We start from the raw sequence: 19,023 nt of genomic DNA on the forward strand, positions 1-19,023 counted from the left end.
CACCGCGGCGAAGACCGCCGTGGAAGTCTTCATTCCGAAACTAGAACGAAGATGTAAATAAATACCCCGGGCGCGAGGTAAGGTAAGAAACTTTCTATTTCACGGGGGTGGAGGACAGGGCACCTCCGGCCGGGTGTGAATTTGCAGAGAGATACCACGCGGGCCTCGCCTACAGTCGGCAGGCAAAACAATATCAAAACAAACGGTGACTGGAGAGATCTGCTCGCGGCCTGACAGCGTGTCAATGTCGCCGGGACCGTTAAAATGTACTGGCTGGGCTCGAAAACAACTTTACCATGTATTTCAAAAGTGTTCAACAGGATCCATAGGTGATAGTGAATTGTTTTTTTTTTTTTTTCTTTTTTTGAAAGCAGAACATTTTTATAAATTATATATCAGCACGTTTGGGAAATAGAGCTAGATCCAGAAAAAAAGAAAAATGTATTTCCAGTATATGTTGCTTGTTAACATGTTTATGATGTAGAAAATAACATGGAAAACAAGTGTAGATATTTTCTTAACAACAGGATGTCATACCTCTTGGTTTGCCATAACTAAGTGTTACTGGTAGGAAAAGTGCGCTGTTCCTTTAAGAGTTGGCCTTGTAACGCTGTCAGTGTGTGTGTGTGTGTGCGTGTGTGTGTGTGTGTGAAAGGGGGGAGAAGAGCAAATCTTTTGTGTGGACATGGTGGGAATGTCTAATTGCTCCATAAAAACAGCCTTAAAAGCAACTCTGGACACGGCATTTGTGTATAAATGCGCAGCTGCAAACCGGAAGCACCGGCCCAAATCCAGGAGCAGCATCGAAAAGGGGAATCAGACACGGCGGGGTTAATTATATTTACAGTATATAAAAAGAAAAACACACACACACACTTGTCATGGTGTATTTTAAGGGTTGCTCAGTCAGGGGCCCTAAACTGGTCTTAACGTTATGTCAGAAACTCCCAATAAATCCCTGAAATAGACCTGGCATCCATCGTGCACCAGCGCAATTAGCATTTGCCCAACTGATACCAGAAGAATGTGTTCCAGTCTATGGTTTATTTCTGTCTCTCTCTCCCTCTGTGCCTGGCGGGGCTCGGGGACGGCGGTGTGTGTGTGTGTGTGTGTGTGTGTGTGTGTGTGTGTGTGTGTGTGTGTGTGGGGTTGGAGGGCGCTTGTCCTCATATCACTCCACCGTGGGATCTCGCAGAAATGTTTGCGCCCCATCCCTTACCGCTAATTCCTTCATCAGACCCCGACCCTCGCCCCGTCCCAGCCTCCCTCCCCCCCCTAAACTCCGGGGACCGTCAGAGCCGCTGCAGGGACCCTGAAGGGAAGCTGGAAGATGCTAGGAACAAAAAAACGCAATTTAAAGGCCGCGGCGCGCGTGAATGTTATCCCGTGAAGTCACGGCAAGTGGAACATCTTTAGGTATTGGAAACATCATGGGACATTTTTTTTTTTTTTTTTTTTTTTTTCCATCCAGCTAATCTAATAATATCGAGGGATTTTTTTTTTTTTTTTTTTTGGAAAACATCAGATTGGACGCTGTCAGTCCTAAATTCCGACATTAATAATAAATTAATTTGGCATAACTCGGCTCTGGTCCTCGGGGTGCGTCATGAGCCTGACATTTTTATTATAAGAAAACACCCGATTCTCTAGGGACACTCTAAACTCTGTTTGTTTTTAACGCGAAGGGGATATTTTTCCAGTTTTTTTTGTTTTTTTTTTAACCCCATTCACGACAAACGAATAAAAAGTCACATTTTACAACAAAATATTTACAGCCGGGTCTTTGGCAGGAGGTGTTTCCAGGTCGTCGGTCTCCACGCGTTATATCCAAGCAAGGCCCGAACGGATGAATGATTCCCGATCAGGTATTTCTTGCCTGGAACATTGGAGGTTTCACAAAGGCTTATAGGTAAAGAACATTTGTGCCCCCTGCACCCCCGCCCCCATGCCATGTTTGCTACTGTTAATGTGTTACACACTGTTAATAGTTGGACGTAACCAAGAGCCTGCTGGGACTCCACCTGCTGATTCTGTGTTTGTCTTTGGTAACAATGTGCTGGGTTTTTTTTTTTAACTCATGCTTGATTTCAAAAAAAGTGCATTGGCTCTACCCATGCACACACACATACACACACACACACACACCTTGTGAAAATACCTTTCAGGGCAACATCGTGCTGTTTCTTTGTTCTACACTCCAAAGCAACACCCTGGTTCTTCCCACTCGGCCAGCTTGTTATAATTACCAAAGCGGCGAGGTGAAGTTAGCATTGTCCGTCGACTGCGCGGCTGAAGTGGTCCTCCACGAGTTTGTGAAACATTACCTTTCAGAAAGATGTTCTCGTCCACACACACACACACACACCCCCCTCCACACACACACACACGGAGTCTGCCACTGAATGACACAGCCCATAACACAACTAATCTGCTTTGCCTGGTTACTCTGTACCTCACACCCTCTACAGTGCAAGTTTAAAGTGCGTTTTGGATCCCTGTGCAAAGTCCACAACAAGAGAACGGAGGCTTTATACAACTTGAGGTCCTCGTGCGCTTATTACCGAGCTAAAGACACCCCTTTGTCTGTCCTTTGTGTGTTTTACATGACAAGGGGGTTATTGAATGAAAAGATGCGGACAAAAGAAAGGATATTAAAACGCGAGAGGGCTGTCACCGACGCTTCGCTTCGTCCCGGCGAGAAATGATTTTCGGGATGTTTCATGCGGGGAGTCACCGCGTTAAAAATATCTTTATTGTGATGGATCATGTTTGGGTAGGAGGGGTCGGTTTGCCCCACTAAGCCAGCCTTGTGGGCAGCAGATGAGCCAGAGTTTTGTGTGTGTGTGTGTGTGTGTGTACTGTAAGAGTGTGAGCTGTGAGCAGAGGAGACCCGCCAGGCAGTTAACCCAGCTCTCTCTCTCTCTCTCTCTTTCTCACACACACACACACACACACACACACACACACACACACTGCAGTCCAATAGCTCGCCTCTTCTCTCTCTAGATGATGCCTCGGATTTAGATGGGTGATATGAGTAACACACTGGATGAAATACACACGTCTGGAAGCCATGGAGCGAAAGCAGAGATTTTCCAGAGTGGCGATGGTAATTTGAGCGGCTACTCCAGTCCGGCTCTCCTCCCCTTGCAAGCTCCTTTGCTGACCTCAAATGCTGAGAAGACTGGAACTGCACTCGCTAAAGTGAACAGGTACGACAAAACTCTCTGTCTTCCGCCGGACGGTTATTTTCAAACGAGCCTGTTTATTTTTTTTTCCAAATTCAACCGCACTTAAAAGTGCATTTTTGCTTCCCGGTGTTCATTGGTCATAGAAGGAAAACTCTGTGAGCGCGCGCGGGAGCGAGACACAGAAGTCTTATTGGAAAGCTGCAGCCTAGACTTTGTACCTGTAAACACAGCGTTGCTTGACCCGTGCACGGCCGTCAATGGGGTGTAATGAATCATTTCAACGGTGCGGTTAAAGACCTGGAATCAAATCGAGCACCTGTTAGCTTGTGGGAGATAATTAGTAACTCAGTAACCGCTGCGTTTGCAGAATAGTGAAGAAAAAAAAAAGAAGCCAGAGCCGGAGAACGGCACCTTTCAGAGAGCGAGGCCCTCGTCACAATGCAATGTGATCTTACGGATCTCGCCGTTGGTATGACGTTATGCGTGTAGATGCGAGGAGAGTTCCCGCCGACGGAAGGACGACGATTCGCAGATACGAGCGCCGCGCCCTCGCCGGCGCTAACCAGATTAATCACGTAATGACTTGAGATTTTAGTCCGACCTCCATAAGCGTGTTTCCGGCACTGACCGTCGGCTGCTGTCTGTGCGCGGGCTGTTCGTCGAGAGCAGGAGGGGGTCCGTGCACAGACGGCGCTGTCAAATCCGTCCTGTTTTCACCAACCCCCGTGCACACTTCTCATTCGTGCACGTAGGGCAACCGCTAAAGCCTGTGCGTTGCGATCATTCCCGCTAAAATGTCGATGTAACTTTTATCTGTAGATTGTTCCAGACAAACACTACAAAGTTTAGCAGTGTGTATTCATGTTTACTAAACTGAGATGTTGTTTTTGTTGTTTTTTTTTTATCATTTGCAAAATATTTATCTTAACTACACTGCTCAAAAAAATAAAGGGAACACTTAAAAAACACATCTTAGATCTAAATGAATGAAATATTCTTATGAAATACTTTGCTCTTTACACAGTTGAATGTGCTGACAACAAAATCACACAAAAATGATCAATGGAAATCAATTGTATCAACCCATGGAGGTCTGGATTAGGAATCACACTCAAAATTAAAGTGTAAAAACAAACTCCAGGCTGATCCAACTTTGATGTAATGTCCTTAAAACAAGTCAAAATGAATCTGTGTTGCTTCCTGAGTGGACACTATGATTTCACAGAAGTGTGATTGACTTGGAGTTACATTGTGTTGTTCAAGTGTTCCCTTTATTTTTTTGAGCAGTATATGATCCTGTTTTACTTTTCCCAAGTGCTGCATCACAATGATGATTCTTTCAGTGAGCAGACTGGAATCCATCCCCTTCATACTGTAGTTAGCTTTAAGCCATTTCCCCCTGCAGAAACTGCATTTCCCATAGTTTCTATTTTTTTCCATACATCATGATTACTTCAAAATATCATTTTTTTTTTAATTTCCCATCTGAAATGAAACATTCATCTGACTACATCCGTAGTTCCTGTCGGTAAAAGTAACGAGCGACCTCTGTCAGTTCTCACGGCGAAAGAAACCAGCAAGTCAGGCATAAATAAAAATCGAGTTTTAATTTTACAGGCATCTGTTGCTGAAAAGTTGTTTCCATGTTTCAGGAGCAATAAAGAGCCAGGAGGAGAAGCAACGGTTCCCTTTCCTGAAGGCATCAACCTCTCCCACTCCGTCCCTGAATGTTTATTGCAGTGGACCAAAAGCAATACGACTCAGGTGAGTCGTCCGCTTCCGCCTCCCCCCCTCCGCGTGACCCGTGACGCAAAAAAAGCGTTTCCTGCGTTCCTCGGGAACATCAAGACGATCCACGAGGTCCGACCGCGCCGTTCATGTAACAAACGATGCCACACGTAGTAGATGGCGAGTTGAAATGCTAATCATTCCTGATTCCCCGTGAGGATTCCCTCGTCCCCTCCGCGTTTTAATTTTAGCACGCCGCGTGTGTGTGTGTGTGTGTGTGTGTGTGTGTGTGTGTGTGTGTGTGTGTGTGTGTGTGTGACATACACCCGTTGTGGTGATGGGCGGCTGCTGACACGGGTTAAAGTAGCGACATATTTCAAGATCTTGAGGCGTTGGCTACATTTGTGTCTTGTTTTGTAAGTCTGATTAATTTTGGAGTATTAATAGGACGCGCTGGGGGTCACAGATGGCTATGCAGTTAGAAATATTTAGCGAGAGTCTAAATTTGATACACAAAGAAATTATCTTCACTCAAATAACAATTATTAACAATCTGAGGAGGAAGACTGGACTGAAATACAATCAAACCAAGCGAAACCTAGGAAAGGAAAAGGGCTATATTGATATTTTAAGCACATTATTACACTGGTTTATTGAGTTGTGTTATATTTTTGCCTGCAAAAGACGTTTGACTTTCTCTGAGAGTCGATCGCTGCGTTGAAGGGAATTGCTTCTCAGTTGTGTGTGTGTGTGTGTGTGTGTGTGTGTGTGTGTGTGTGTGTGTGTGTGCATGGGCAGGTCAAAGTAATGAGTCATAGGCGAGCTTAAAATTACATAGAACAGCAGCTACCACAGACTGCCAGCAGTGTTGGACCCGTCCTTTTCAATGCAGAAAATAGATCTGTTTCACCAGAGTATTGTATGATCAAGTCAATATATATGTTATATGTATATTAAACTAACATTTTAAATAAAGATATTAATTATAGTAGTATATATTTTCTCTCTATTTATATTTATATTCATATTTATTTGACACTTGTAATCTGTTACGCTGCTGTGACAAAAGAATATCCCCTATGGGGATCAAGAAAGTTTATCTTATCTTTCATCATCAATAAAGATTCACCTGGAAAGTAACCGATTGATAAGATAGGTATTAAAGGAGTTCTGATCACCAAGCCAAAAAAAAACTTTTGAAACTTTTTAATGCGTTCATACTGATCGTGCAAAAGTCACAAAAAATGAAACCCGGACTACAAAGCACGAAGTCCAACAGTCTTTCCTGAACTTGACGTTTCATCAGCGAAACTGAAAAACTGATATTTTTTGGAGCGAGAGCTCCAACGTCGACGCCTTGTCAAGAAAATAAAACAAAAAAAACGAAAAAAAAAAAAGCTCGATCTGTGCAGCAGCAGCAGCAGCAGCAGCAGCTACTCGTCCCCTTCTGCTGCTGCTCTCCACCTTCTCCAGAGCACGGCCTCCCGGTGTCTGATTCGGGGTATTACAACTCGCACCGTAAGGAATTATGTGGAAATAATTCGTAACCGGTGGAGGCTTTGAATTCAAAATCGCGCTATCGGAGAAATTGTGTGTGATTTATTTATTCATTATCAATTTTTTTTTGCTGTTTCGGGTCTATAGGTCTTGCCCTTCAGTCACGCCCCTGAAATCTCACCGCTTAGATTTGTCATTTTCTGGGTCGTCAGTTGGCGGTTGGAATATTTATTTGACTCCCGGGGAGGGATTTCGTTTGCTCCCCACGACCGACGCTCTTCAGGCTCGTCCAAAAGCACAGCCTGTATGTCTCGTCGTCATCGAAGTTTGGGAGCTGATACAGATATCTGGCGAGTCGGAGGGGCCACCCATGTTGACTGGCCCGTTGCCCGCGGTGCTGCATTGGTGCCAGTGTGTGTGTGTTTGTGTGTGTGTGTGTGTGTGTGTGTGTGTGTGTGAGAGAGAGAGAGTTTGTCAAGGAGAAACGCACATTTATTGAAAGAAAAAGTAATTTCTTTAACAAAAGTTGTTGGAATCATTGCTGTTGTGGGGGACTTTGGGAACTGGTTTATCCAATGAAGTTTTATATTGATGCACTTGCAGGGTTGCTGTTTATGTTCCAATGGCGTCTCTTGCTTTCTTTCACCATGTGTGTGTTTGTGTGTGTGTGTGTGTGTGTTTGGAGGGCGGGATGAATATGAAGTAAACCCAGATAACAAATAGGAGACCCACCACCGACCATTTTGTGTTTTTTTTTTTTTTTTGCCCCGACTAATGAACTGGTTTCTTAAACGCAATCCCAGAACCTGGATCAAACTGAAAATAACCAAAATAATAAATAAGCGAAAGGGCCGAGATAAAATACCCTGGCGGTTTTAAACTCAACGGCGCCATCTGTGGAAATCGGATAAGACCAGATCTGGCACGGCAGAATGATAATGTAGGATCTCGTGGAGAGACGGAGCCGGGGGGGACCCGAGGCCGATGGCCCGGAGGCAGGACGGGCCGGCCGATGCGGTCGATGCGGGGGCCGATGAGGCCGGCGGGTCACTGGACCGAAGAGCCCGGGGGGGTTCTGAGCCGGCAGCGCCTGCTGGGAAGCGAGCAGATCCGGCGGGAGACTCGGGAGGCTGAAACGGCAACGGCGAGGTGGAGATTTTGTAGCGACGAGAGCAGGCGACATAAGGAGCGGAAGCGATGCTAACCTAGCCGCCGCGGAAAAATGGCCGGGCTTTCCGACCCGGGAGGTAAGATGGCGCGCGTGTGAAACCGCAACGCTACGAAAGACTTTCCCAACACTTGTACGAATTAGAGATCCCAAGAACAGGAAGCTCAGGGGGTTGATAGCTGCGAAGCTGAGGATCGCAAGCGGATTACCCTGGGGTTTGAGAGCAACGAAGAAGGGCACCGAAGGCAGACAGCCTCGGGGAAGGACAGATGGAGGAAGAACCGGTCGAGGAAAGAACCTCTCTGAAGCGACGGCGACGGATAGTTCAATCTGAGGATGGGAGCGGAGGTCGGATATGGAAGGCTGACAGATGGCGCAGGAGCACGAGGTTAGGCAGATGCACCGTGAGAGCCGGGGGGACGGGAGGCCGGGGGGGGTCGCCGAGACCGAGTACTCTCGCTCGAGAGGCAAATAATTAACCGGAGTATGAAATTAAAATAAGCCAAATGTTCCAAAAAAAAGCCAATCACAATCTCGCTCTCTTAGGTGCTGTCATACCGTTTAGTTCCCTTTTTCTTGTTGTTTGTTTATATCAGAGAGTATTTCTCGTTCGTACACGGTTATCATCTATGAAAATACCACATCCGATGGCAAATGACTAAAAAATTTTTTGAATTTTTTTTAAAAGTTAAAAATCTCTCCAGTGTGTGTTAATATGTCTCACTCTCTTAAGTGCTGTCATTCTTTTTTGTTCCCTTTTTCCTGGTGGTTGTTTACATCAGAGAGTATTTCTGGTTCGTATACGGTTATCATCTATGAAAATACCACATCCGACAGCAAATGACTAAAAAATTTTTGAACGTTTTTTAAAAATTAAAAATGTCTCCAGTGTGTGTTAATATGTCTCGCTCTCTTAAGTGCTGTCATTCTTTTTAGTTCCCTTTTTCCTGGTGGTTGTTTACATCAGAAAGTATTTCTGGTTCGTACACGGTTATCATCTATGAAAATACCATTTCCAGAACTAAAAAATGTTTGAAAGTTTTTTAAAAATTAAGAATGTCTCCAGTGTGTGTTAATATGTCTCGCTCTCTTAAGTGCTGTCATTCTTTTTAGTTCCCTTTTTCCTGGTGGTTGTTTACATCAGAGAGTAATTCTGGTTCGTACACGGTTATCATCTATGAAAATACCACATCCGATGGCAAATGACTAAAAAATTTTTGAACATTTTTTAAGAATTAAAAATGTCTCCAGTGTGTGTTAATATGTCTCGCTCTCTTAAGTGCTGTCATTCTTTTTTGTTCCCTTTTTCCTGGTGTTTTTTTACATCAGAGAGTATTTCTGGTTCGTACACGGTTATCATCTATGAAAATACCATTTTGAGAACAAAAAAATTTTTGAAATTTTTCTAAAAATCAAAAATCTCTCCAGTGTGTGTTAATATGTCTGCGTCTGAGGCTAGAAACCAGGAGGTCATCGACGGGTTCGCATCCCCGGTGTTCGTGTTTGGCCGTATGACTCAGAGGAAATGCTCTGCCTTCCAGAGATGTTATTTCATATGCCAACAAGCTCCGGATCCTCGTCCGGCCTCTTCTCCGAGGCAGATGTTACGTTATCCCCTCCCGGGGTTACAAACGGATGCATTTTAAACAATTAGTCATGCTCTCTGAATTCAGCCTCTCAATAACTTGTCGGAGCGCCGCTTAGAGTTTGTCGTGCTGTCACTCAGGGAAAGGTTAATTTACGCGTCGTTTTAATCGAAACACGGCTTTCCCCGGGCTAGATAAGATGGATAAGATACGATCTTTTACCAGCCCCACAACGGGGAAATTACAGTTGATGACTGTAGGCCTTTTCGATCCGGTCGAAGGAATGCCGACTCGCGCACGATGGCTCGATGTTTATGACGAAGTCGTCCAGAGAGGAGCGTCAATCGGCCAAGTCATGGTCCGCGAGCTCTTCGCACAACCTTGCACTCCCGGCTCCCGACAGATCGTGTGTTATATATAGCCGGTCATCTGGCGAGAGCCGCTCCGGAAGCCCTTTAGTTCCCTCACTCTCGCTTTTCCCCTTCGGTCATGTGGGGTAAATTATGTTTCTTGTCGGTTTGCGCCTCAATGCGGGTCATTCGGCTCGTAACCGGGCCAAGATGAAGATGTGACGCGGCAGGATGGAAAAGATGAGCTATTACGTTGATTTAAAATATCCTGATCCTGTTAGCGATATTATGAGATTCTGCACTTACAAAAGAAAAAAAAAAAAAATTGTAATATTAATATGTATTTTTTAATTATTGGCCATTATTAATTATCATAGCATTACTGAAATTATTGTTATATTTATTATTTTTATGTTCATTATTAGTCAGTAAAATTGTAATAATAATAATATGTATCAATAATCAATAATATAAACAATATCAATAATAATAATAATAATAATAATAATATATAATAGAATAGTTAATAACATTTTTTTGATATTCTAATAACACGTATAACAGTTATAATAATTATGTTATCATGATTATGTATTACTTTTATTATTATCATTATTATTGTATCTATGATGAACAAATATAAAATATATTTCCTTAATGTTCAGCGTCCAAATTGTTGGAACTGATTCAAGTATTATGAACAAATTCCCTGCTATGAATATATGAATAATGCTACGCTTACGATTGTGATGTCAAGCCTGCCAACTGCTTTTACTGGATGTTTATGCGCTTACAAAATCTATTATTAAACTCTGAATAGGGATGAACACACACACGACACACACACACAATCCTCTGTGTGACTTGTGATACAAAGTTTTATCTTTACCTTTCCACCCACCCGCTGCCGTAACCTAGTGACATTTTGTGTTTTGTCTATCGGTCGGTTTGCTGTGTTTACACACATCCGTGCCATACATCTGTCCGAGCCTCAGGTGCCGTGTGGTGAAGTTCAGGACGGAGCGTTACTTTGTATTTTCCTGCACAAACATCAGGTTGTTGAGAGGTCCAGATAGGGCAGGTATAAGATTGCCACATGATGGTGCGTGTCCTTGCTCTGCAAGACGGCTACTGATATTTTTAGGTGGTGTAAATACCTGAATATATGCATCATTACGCCCCTGGCTGCTGTCTCCTCACCGCGCGCTGGGGGTCTCCGTTGAATCCTGCGTGGTCAAGGACAATGAGTCTGAAGCCCGGCTTGTTATGGGAGTTGCGGAGCCTTTGTTATCATTTTGGCTCCATTAATTCCAATTCATTTTAGCCGTCTGATAACTAGCAGCGTCTGCTTGTCTGGACTCACAAGTTTATGTGCTGTGCTTCCAGATAAAGTGGAACTCTATCGTGGGAAGTTCTTCTTTGCTTGCGAGCTCTCAGGAGGATAATGACTGTTGCCAAGCTTCCACAGTCACAGCACTTACGTTAAATATAAAAACACCACCTTATATATATTTCCTATTATTGATTCCTTCATAAGGGACAAAAAATATTTGCCTCAGAGTAAATATAGACCCAGGATATGTTTTTTTAACCTACTTTTTTAATGCCTTGACTGACACTTTGCCATAATGCCGAGGGCTTTTGTAAGAGCCCTCTTCGGACGACTTTAAATATTGATATCCTGACAAATTTCGCAGACTTTCCATTGATTTTTCCGTCTCGTCCCCGAAGAGATAGAGCAAAAATGTCAAAATAATATACATAAATACACCCTCTCACGTATCTATTCTACGTTTACAATTGAGACGTTACATTTTAAATCATCTCTTCATAGCGGGCACCGATGTAGTTCCTGTCCTGAAGGCTCATTCTTCTTCTCAGACAAACTGCCCCTGAAGGAAAACATGGTTTCCCATTATTCACTTTGGAGGATGTTAAAAAAAAACAACAAAAAAAAAAGTGGTCTAATTATTCCTTATCATGAGACGTGTGATATAAGCCGACAAAAGAAAGGATTCTTTTATTTTACGGCGCTGGAAGCGTGCGATATCGACCTTTACGGATTTTAATCGTATTTTAAGCCTATTACGTTTCAGTGCGCTCGCAGTGTGCGACGTTTCCCCCAAGAGGTTGTTTTTATCATGAATGAATAATATTCTGTTGATGCATCTGAAACGTTCTTGTTTTTCCATCTTAAAATCAAGAGAATATTCAAAAAAAATGAGTTTTTGCTAAATCAGGGGATTATAATGAGCTATTATTCCAGCGGTACACATATTTAAATAGCCCAAATTGTGGACAAATGATAGTTTGCAGTTTTTGCTTTTTCCTTCGGACTCGATTTGAGCGGTTGATCGTTCGGTTGACGATATTGCGGATTTGTTTTTCGGGCCTCGTCTATTTCAAACCCCGTTCGGCGTGAGAGAGCCTTTTTTTTTTTTAAAACTTGTTTATTGGAACCGTCTTTCTAAAAAGAGAGAAAGGGAAGCCTTTACTTTCCCAAGGACAAAGGAGGAGTTTGTGTTGTGGGGAGGCGAAGGGACTTTGTTTCTCACACTTTCATTGCAGATGATCACACAAGTAACGTTTGTTGGGCGGTCGCCTCCGCACTTTGAAAAAATTAATCTGATCCGCACATATTTAAACAAGCGTGCTCGCCATTACGGGATTTACGCTGCCGGACGGCTATTCCTATCCGCAGCTACTATGTGTAGAGATTTCCTATATTGTTAGATTTCTGCAAACGACCAAAGCATGAATTTCCATGCAAGGAGAGTCACCCTGCCTGCCATCACCCCTCTTTGTCTCCAAAAGCGGGTAGGACTTTAACTTTCTCTTCATTGTGTTTCCTCCCTCGGTGCTCGCTCCCCTTCCCGCGTGTTTTTTTTTTATTTTTACGAAGCCTTCGTGTTCAGAAATCGTATTATCTCTCGTCTGAAATCAGCACACGAGCCTGGGTTTGACTCCTCATTGGAAGCGAGGGGTTGTGATATATCTTTCTAATGAGGCTTAAAAGTGACTTTTTTTTTTTAAATACAACAAAAGGTAAAACATACTTTACTGGTGTCATAGCACACATTTATTCTGAGAAATGGGTGGCTTTGTTAGTCCATCTTTTAGTGTTTTCTCTTTTTTTTTTTTATATCAGTCCACGGCCAAATATATAACACCGTTGTAATACTTATAAAACTACAACATAGCTCATCACTGCTCTCAAGGACCTTCTGCTGCTTGGTTTTGTTCGATTTTCCACGTTGTAATAATGATTCCAACCTGATTTCCGTGATATTTTTCGCAGTAGCCGGAGAGGATGAAACCTCAACCTCAGGTTTTGCACATTTCGATGTGAGAACAAGACAGAAAAAGTGACTTTAAATGGAAATACAGAGTATTAACAGGTCATATTTTATGTTGAGGCGGTTTTACACCATGTACCGTTCTGGCCCCGTGCGCGCAATCATGACACCTTTTTTTTTTTTTAACACTTTCGACAAAAAAAACAAAACAATTTTGAGTCTTTCCTCTTATTATTCCTTGTCTGACAGCAACCCGGGTGCCCGACTGGTGAGAAATCGATACTTTCTCAACACACCTAAAAAAAGTCAGGTGGTGTTTTTTATAGATTTATTCATGTCAGTGCAAAAGTGTTGATGTTAAGTCACTTAATTTCTGAAAAAACAGCCAAGGCTACTTCTTATTGGTCTGTCGGACTTTTAAATGCAGCCTGCATTTTGAGGGACTGTTATATTTGTTGGTCCGCAGTTACATTTTCACAACTTTCTCAGGAACTGCAACTCGTACAGCGGCCGATCCGTTGTCTAGAGATTCTCGGGTCTTTGTGTCGTTACTTATTACGACGGGTTTATTACCGAAAGGGAGAGTCAGGGTCGTAAATCACCCGTTCGGCGGAGAGTGAAGTTGCGCTTTGTCCTCGAAAGTTTTTTTTTTTTTTTATCAACTTTTGATATTTTCACCTTCTCTCAAGCCTCTGATCTGCGGAAATCGCCGAAAAAAATAAACGTGCAAATCCTGCACGACTTGTTATTTTTATAGTAGCAAAAAAAAAAAAAAAAAAAGGATCCGGCGTACTTATCAGCCCGGTGTGATAAAAATATGTCGGCTGCTGTAAATTATCTTCTCCTCGGTGCACGGCGAATACTTGTAAAGCCGATGGTGCGTGTTAGCCAAAGTAAACAATTCTCGGGAGCCAAACGCCCGAACAATACACAGCGCTGCAGGAATATGAAAAAAGCAGTGAAGTAAAGTTAGTTGCTTTTCCGGAGTAACCGGGTGAGGTGAGTTTCTCAATAGTTTCTCAGATAGACAAAGCTGGAGGTCACCTCCTCACCATCACTCAGATAGAGCTGCAGCTGTGGGATTTCGGTTCAAGGTTTAACCAGAGTAGTGTAATTGGCAAATTGGCTCGCACTGTCCTGTCCTTGAGTTAAGGTCAACAAGGCTACATTCAGAGCTCCGTGCGCTCATATGTCTGGATTTACTGTCTTCTCTTAACTGTTATTTTTTCCCTCTCTCCTTTTCAGTTGAATTCTTTTTCAATACATTATGTTCTGCAAGTAACCCCCCCCACACACACACACACCCCGCCCCCTACAAAAAAAAAAAAAACAACCCAAAAAACACATACTTTACCTCTCCTCTCACCCACAAGAGTTTCACAATGCCGTTATTTCGCGACCGATTTTAAGGAACTGCGTTGCGACTGCGACGCACGTGAAAAATACATCGGTATTTCTATCGATGTAAGTGGATATGCGGCAAATACAAAAGCGAATGTAACATAATGTGAGATAAAGATAAAACATCTGATTGACAGGCGTGTTTTTCTTGGTGAATCTCATGCAGTCATGCAACTATCATGAGATATTTGATGTCGAATGCCTCGTGTGCAAGTTTCCTTGCAGCGGCTGCAGTTGATTGACAGTTTATGTCAATAAACCAGTTATCTTTTTTTCCTTTTACTGGTTAACTTACAGAATAATGTTGAATAGTGATGCCTAAGCGGGATTTCTAAGTTAGTTAAGGGCAAACTCTTGAAGATTAATGCGGTTGCCCTTAAACGCCCTTTGTGTTTTATTGTTTTTTTTCTTCGTTTTCCTAGTTTGAGTTTCTTTAACCGGAGGGGATTTATAAGCTTGTCAAGGCATTCCACATTTCGGAAAATCAATATCTGCCGTACAATATCTAACCGTGTCTTTCCAGGTGACATAGCAGAGGTCTTCCTCCATTGAAGATTGCTGTCCCGCCCTTTCGGTGTCAGACACTCACACACACACACACACACACACACACACACACGGAAACTCATCCTCTCTCACACAAACGCGTCCAAAACGTGTCCCTGCTTCTCTCTGTATTGTTTCTTTGTGAATACAAATCGCCTTTCGCACCGCAGTTGTCTAGGATTCGACTTCCTGTCTGTGTTTCAGGTGTTTCTTAAAGCATTGTAGAATTTTGATTTTAAAGAGCTTTTATAAGTCAAGTTGGGCAATTAAACAAATTTAGCGAAAAATTAAATGGTTATTTATTTATGTATTTTTTTTACAGTATCGTGTTTGAGTTTCATTTATTTTTTTTTTGTTTTCAAATTTTCTAAATTTTAATTTGGCATTAGTGCACCGAAAATCAAAATAACATTACAATATTAATACATTTATTTATGGAGCACTTTCCATCAAAGCGCTGTGCAAGTGAGAAGGGATAAGAGTGGGACAAAAATACATATATATATATAAAGACACATTTAATTTGTTTATTCCGCCCACCCTGTGCCGAAAGACTCAATGGGGTTCATATCGTGCACATGAATCTGCTGCATGTTTTTAGGACCGTTGGAGGAACCCAACCAGGGACAGATCTTTAGTAACTGTAGCACTGATGAAGAAGAAAGGAAAAAAAAAAAATTATTATCATTCATATAATTTATATAATAAATTATATAATCATGTAGTTATATATATATATATGTATATATATATATACATAAATATATGTTGTTGGCTTTGTAAGAGTGCACAAAAAACTGAATCATATGTTGAATAATGAGCTTATTTGGGGAAAAAAAAAACAATTATTTTTCACAGGTGATTATATATATATCACTTAAAAATAATTGAAACGATGAAAATTCGAATTAATGTGACCTAAAACTTACTTTTTAAACTTTTTTTTTTCTTACTCCTTTAAAAAAATAAAAAAATCACTTTGAATTCAAACAGAAATTAAATTAAAAATCGTCTCGTTTTGGTTAAAAGCTAGAGATGGAGGTCAACAATAGTCAAATCTGCGACTGCCTTTTTACATAGCTTTACCCAACACATCTAACGCTCTACTTTTAGGACCCAAAGGGAATTCAAAACGCTTCTTTTTCCATATACTGTACATAGACCGAACTCTAAATCAGCAAAAGATTCCTCATTCATAACTATGGATACATGAATTCTTTAACATGCGCAGATATCAGCGCTGCAGCTGAGGAATATTCCTGCAATGCGTCCGATGAAATATAAATGGTTTATTCTTGGATTCCTTGCTGGAAATGTTGTTTTTGGAAGCAGAAGTTCTTCCGTGTCCACGCGACCCAGACAACAGCAAAGTTAATTAGCCAACCGGAAAATTAAAAAAAAAATGATAATTAAGATCTGCTTGGTGCCTCTCTCCTCTTTTAAATGGCTTTTTTTTCTATTGCAAACTTGCATTTAGTGTCTCACACCAAACACCCACTATTTGGCATCCAATAATCTGTGGAAATTATGTAAATGAGATGAAAGAAAATAATACTGTCACAGTAACCATGGAAACAGCACATTCAGGGGCAACTGGTCCACTTGTTTGGCTTTTTAGAAGCAAAAAGCTGGTGGTAAATGACTTGGAAAACATTATATATCGAACTATTTTCACAATTATGCCAATAATTACACTCATTCTTGACTCTTGCATTGATCTGTATAGTAACAAAAAGCTTTATAAAATATGAATAATTATAGCTGTGATAGCATGTAGAAATAGATAAAAAACACATTTAAATTGTTAAAAGAACATATTGCATATGAATTACAGAAACAACCCGGAAATGATGAACAAAGAGCCAAAACATTGTTCAATAAATAGATAAATTGCGATGAGTGTGTGTTGGTTTAAAAATACTCAATACCTTCATTTGTGGAGATAACACTAATTGAAAAAAATAAAAATAAAAATAAAATAAAAAATATATATATATATATATATATGTGTGTGTGTGTCTTATATATACATATAAGTTTCATATATATATATAAAACTAATTACAGATCTATATAGTTGTTAATGCTTTATCATTGTTATTAGGATAATTATTGTTGTATCTATTTATTTATCCTGATCATTTATTTATTATTAAGCACTATGTGCCAGGGAGTCCTATAATCAGAATGATCAGAATTTTTTTTTTCTTTATTGTCATTGAAACTTTTTGCTGGCGTAATTGCTGTAAACACGTTATGGTGAAATGTATTTAATTCACAGAAAGCAAAAGGTGAATTGTGAGGCTGTCATTGCTTAAGAGCTCAGCCTCTGTCCTCATTGAACTTCCCCTTCACAGCAGGGAGAGAGCGAGGAGGTGTATTCAGGATTTTTATAGATAGCTCTGAGCTACCTAAAGAACTCGCTAAAAGGGAGGAGATGGCTACTTGGTCTCTGCCGTGACCCTCTGCAACCAATTCTGTCCATTTTAAACCGCTTTGACCCAACTAGTATTATTTAACCGTGACCCTTGTAATTGATATCCGGGCGGTTGCAGCCCTGCATTGTGCCGGCAAGCTGGAAGGAGGAGACGAACTCGGAACTCTGCGTTTCTCTACCTTCCCACTCGGTCCACGAGCTGATTGATCTCGGGGGTTTCTCGACTTTAAGTTGCATTAGAGGCTTTCGGCCGCGGCGCGCAAAGAAGCAGCTCCAGGTTATTTCTTCTTAGGTCTTGAGAGACACATACCTTGTTTTCCAAATGTAGAGCTGATAGGCTTGAGTCGTAAACTTACCGGCAAAAAACCACGTGCATAATATACGGTAATCTAAACCGTTTTTCTAATTATGCTTGTAATGCCTCACTATGATGTTGCAAGGTTAACTCCACTTCCCGCGTCGAATGAATGTATTTTACCTCTGAATAGCAGTTTCGGTGTGTTATACCAATTGTCCTGCGCTCAGCCGGGGGCACCGGAACCGATCGCTGGTCGAGGAGCGGGGTTTCGCAGCGAACCGATCGCCAGCGTCACGTAGAGACAGGCACTCGCTCAAAGCCACAGACAATTCGGAGTCTCCGGTGAACCTTTCACAGTGTTTCAATTTGTCCCTTTGCGTCGTTTTGTTTTTTTTTTTCTCCTACTTTCCTCAGAGATAGAAAGGTGCAACGAGGTAATGCGATGCTCCTCTTGCAGGTAATCAAAATCTACAATGAGGATAACTCCAGCAGAGCGGTGGAGGTTCCCAGTGACATCGTGGCCCGAGACATCTGTCAGCTGTTCGCCCTGAAGAACCACTGCGTCGATGACCACAGCTTGACTCTTTTCGAACACCTCTCCCACCTGGGGATAGGTAGGGTCAACTCAGACCGCAGAATTCACATCATTACGATGAATGTCCTGATAAAATCCCAGTTGTATTCAGCCGATGTCAATAAACGCCTCACTTATGCGACCGTTGTCGTAACGTGGCCGTGACCTGTAAAACAAAAATATTTTCTCAAAAGGCTCTGTTTCAATCGGTGAATCACAATGCGAACCCGATTTCTTAACCGGCACAAAAATCATAAAATCAGCTGTTTAACCCTCATATTATGGTAAGGGTCAATTTGACCCATTGGGTCAATGGGTGAAATAGGTCAAATTGACCCTTAACATAATAGGAGGGTTAATAATGTTCAAATGTGTTTTGGATAGAATCATATCCCACCAAACCCCAGCTTCCTGTCACCAACTCTTGAAATATTTGGTTAGATATATGATGCTGCTTGTTATTGCTGTAACACGTCACCTGCGGCGAGCGATACGTGGAGTCCTGCGTTGTTACTGCATCGGATTCAGAGAAAAAACAGGGTGAACGCTGGAGTTTTGTTCTCTTTATTCTCTTATTCTTCTTTTGAACAGCATTCCAGAATATTCATTCCTGAACGCCCGAGAAGAAAGCTCACACAATCAATAAATACTATAGATAAGAAATATTGTTGCTGTCATTTTAAATGGGGAATCATTTTCCAGTTTTTTTGTGACTTATCATCTAACGATGTCCCATAACAATTTTGGGGACGGTTGTTGGAAGGTGGAAGTTGGTGGTTCAAGCCGAACGTCCTTGAGCAAAACTCTTGACATAATTCTATAGCAATGCTTATTATGTCCCTGCATTTTTTTTTTTTTTTTCATTTATTAAAAAAGCAGCACAGCGCCAAGGAAAACGCGGCCATTGTCCCGCCGAGAATGCGGTATCCCGCGATCCAAGGACTGGAGGAC

At 41.8% G+C, this 19,023-nt stretch overlaps 1 protein-coding gene across 3 annotated transcripts in view; it reads left to right on the forward strand.

The window, feature by feature from the left end:
• The window catches only part of grb14 (growth factor receptor-bound protein 14), a 31,201-nt gene continuing 12,178 nt past the window's right edge, over nt 1-19,023 (forward strand). The window contains exons 1-5 of one of the 3 annotated variants that reach the window (XM_086145835.1): nt 1,155-1,416; nt 1,791-1,909; nt 2,979-3,212; nt 4,844-4,955; nt 17,956-18,112. In XM_086145835.1, coding sequence (XP_086001961.1) covers nt 3,025-3,212; nt 4,844-4,955; nt 17,956-18,112 — 457 coding nt within the window. In that variant the 5' untranslated portion in view covers nt 1,155-1,416; nt 1,791-1,909; nt 2,979-3,024. Of the gene's footprint in view, nt 83-1,154; nt 1,910-2,978; nt 3,213-4,843; nt 4,956-17,955; nt 18,113-19,023 lie in introns of those variants that run through there. The other 2 variants (XM_086145836.1, XM_086145834.1) reach the window with 2 other exon arrangements.

Source organism: Fistularia commersonii, chromosome 4 (assembly GCF_037954325.1).
Source record: "Fistularia commersonii isolate RoL2024-O1a breed Wild chromosome 4, RoL_Fcom_v1.0, whole genome shotgun sequence".
Taxonomy (NCBI): Eukaryota; Metazoa; Chordata; class Actinopteri; order Syngnathiformes; family Fistulariidae; genus Fistularia; species Fistularia commersonii.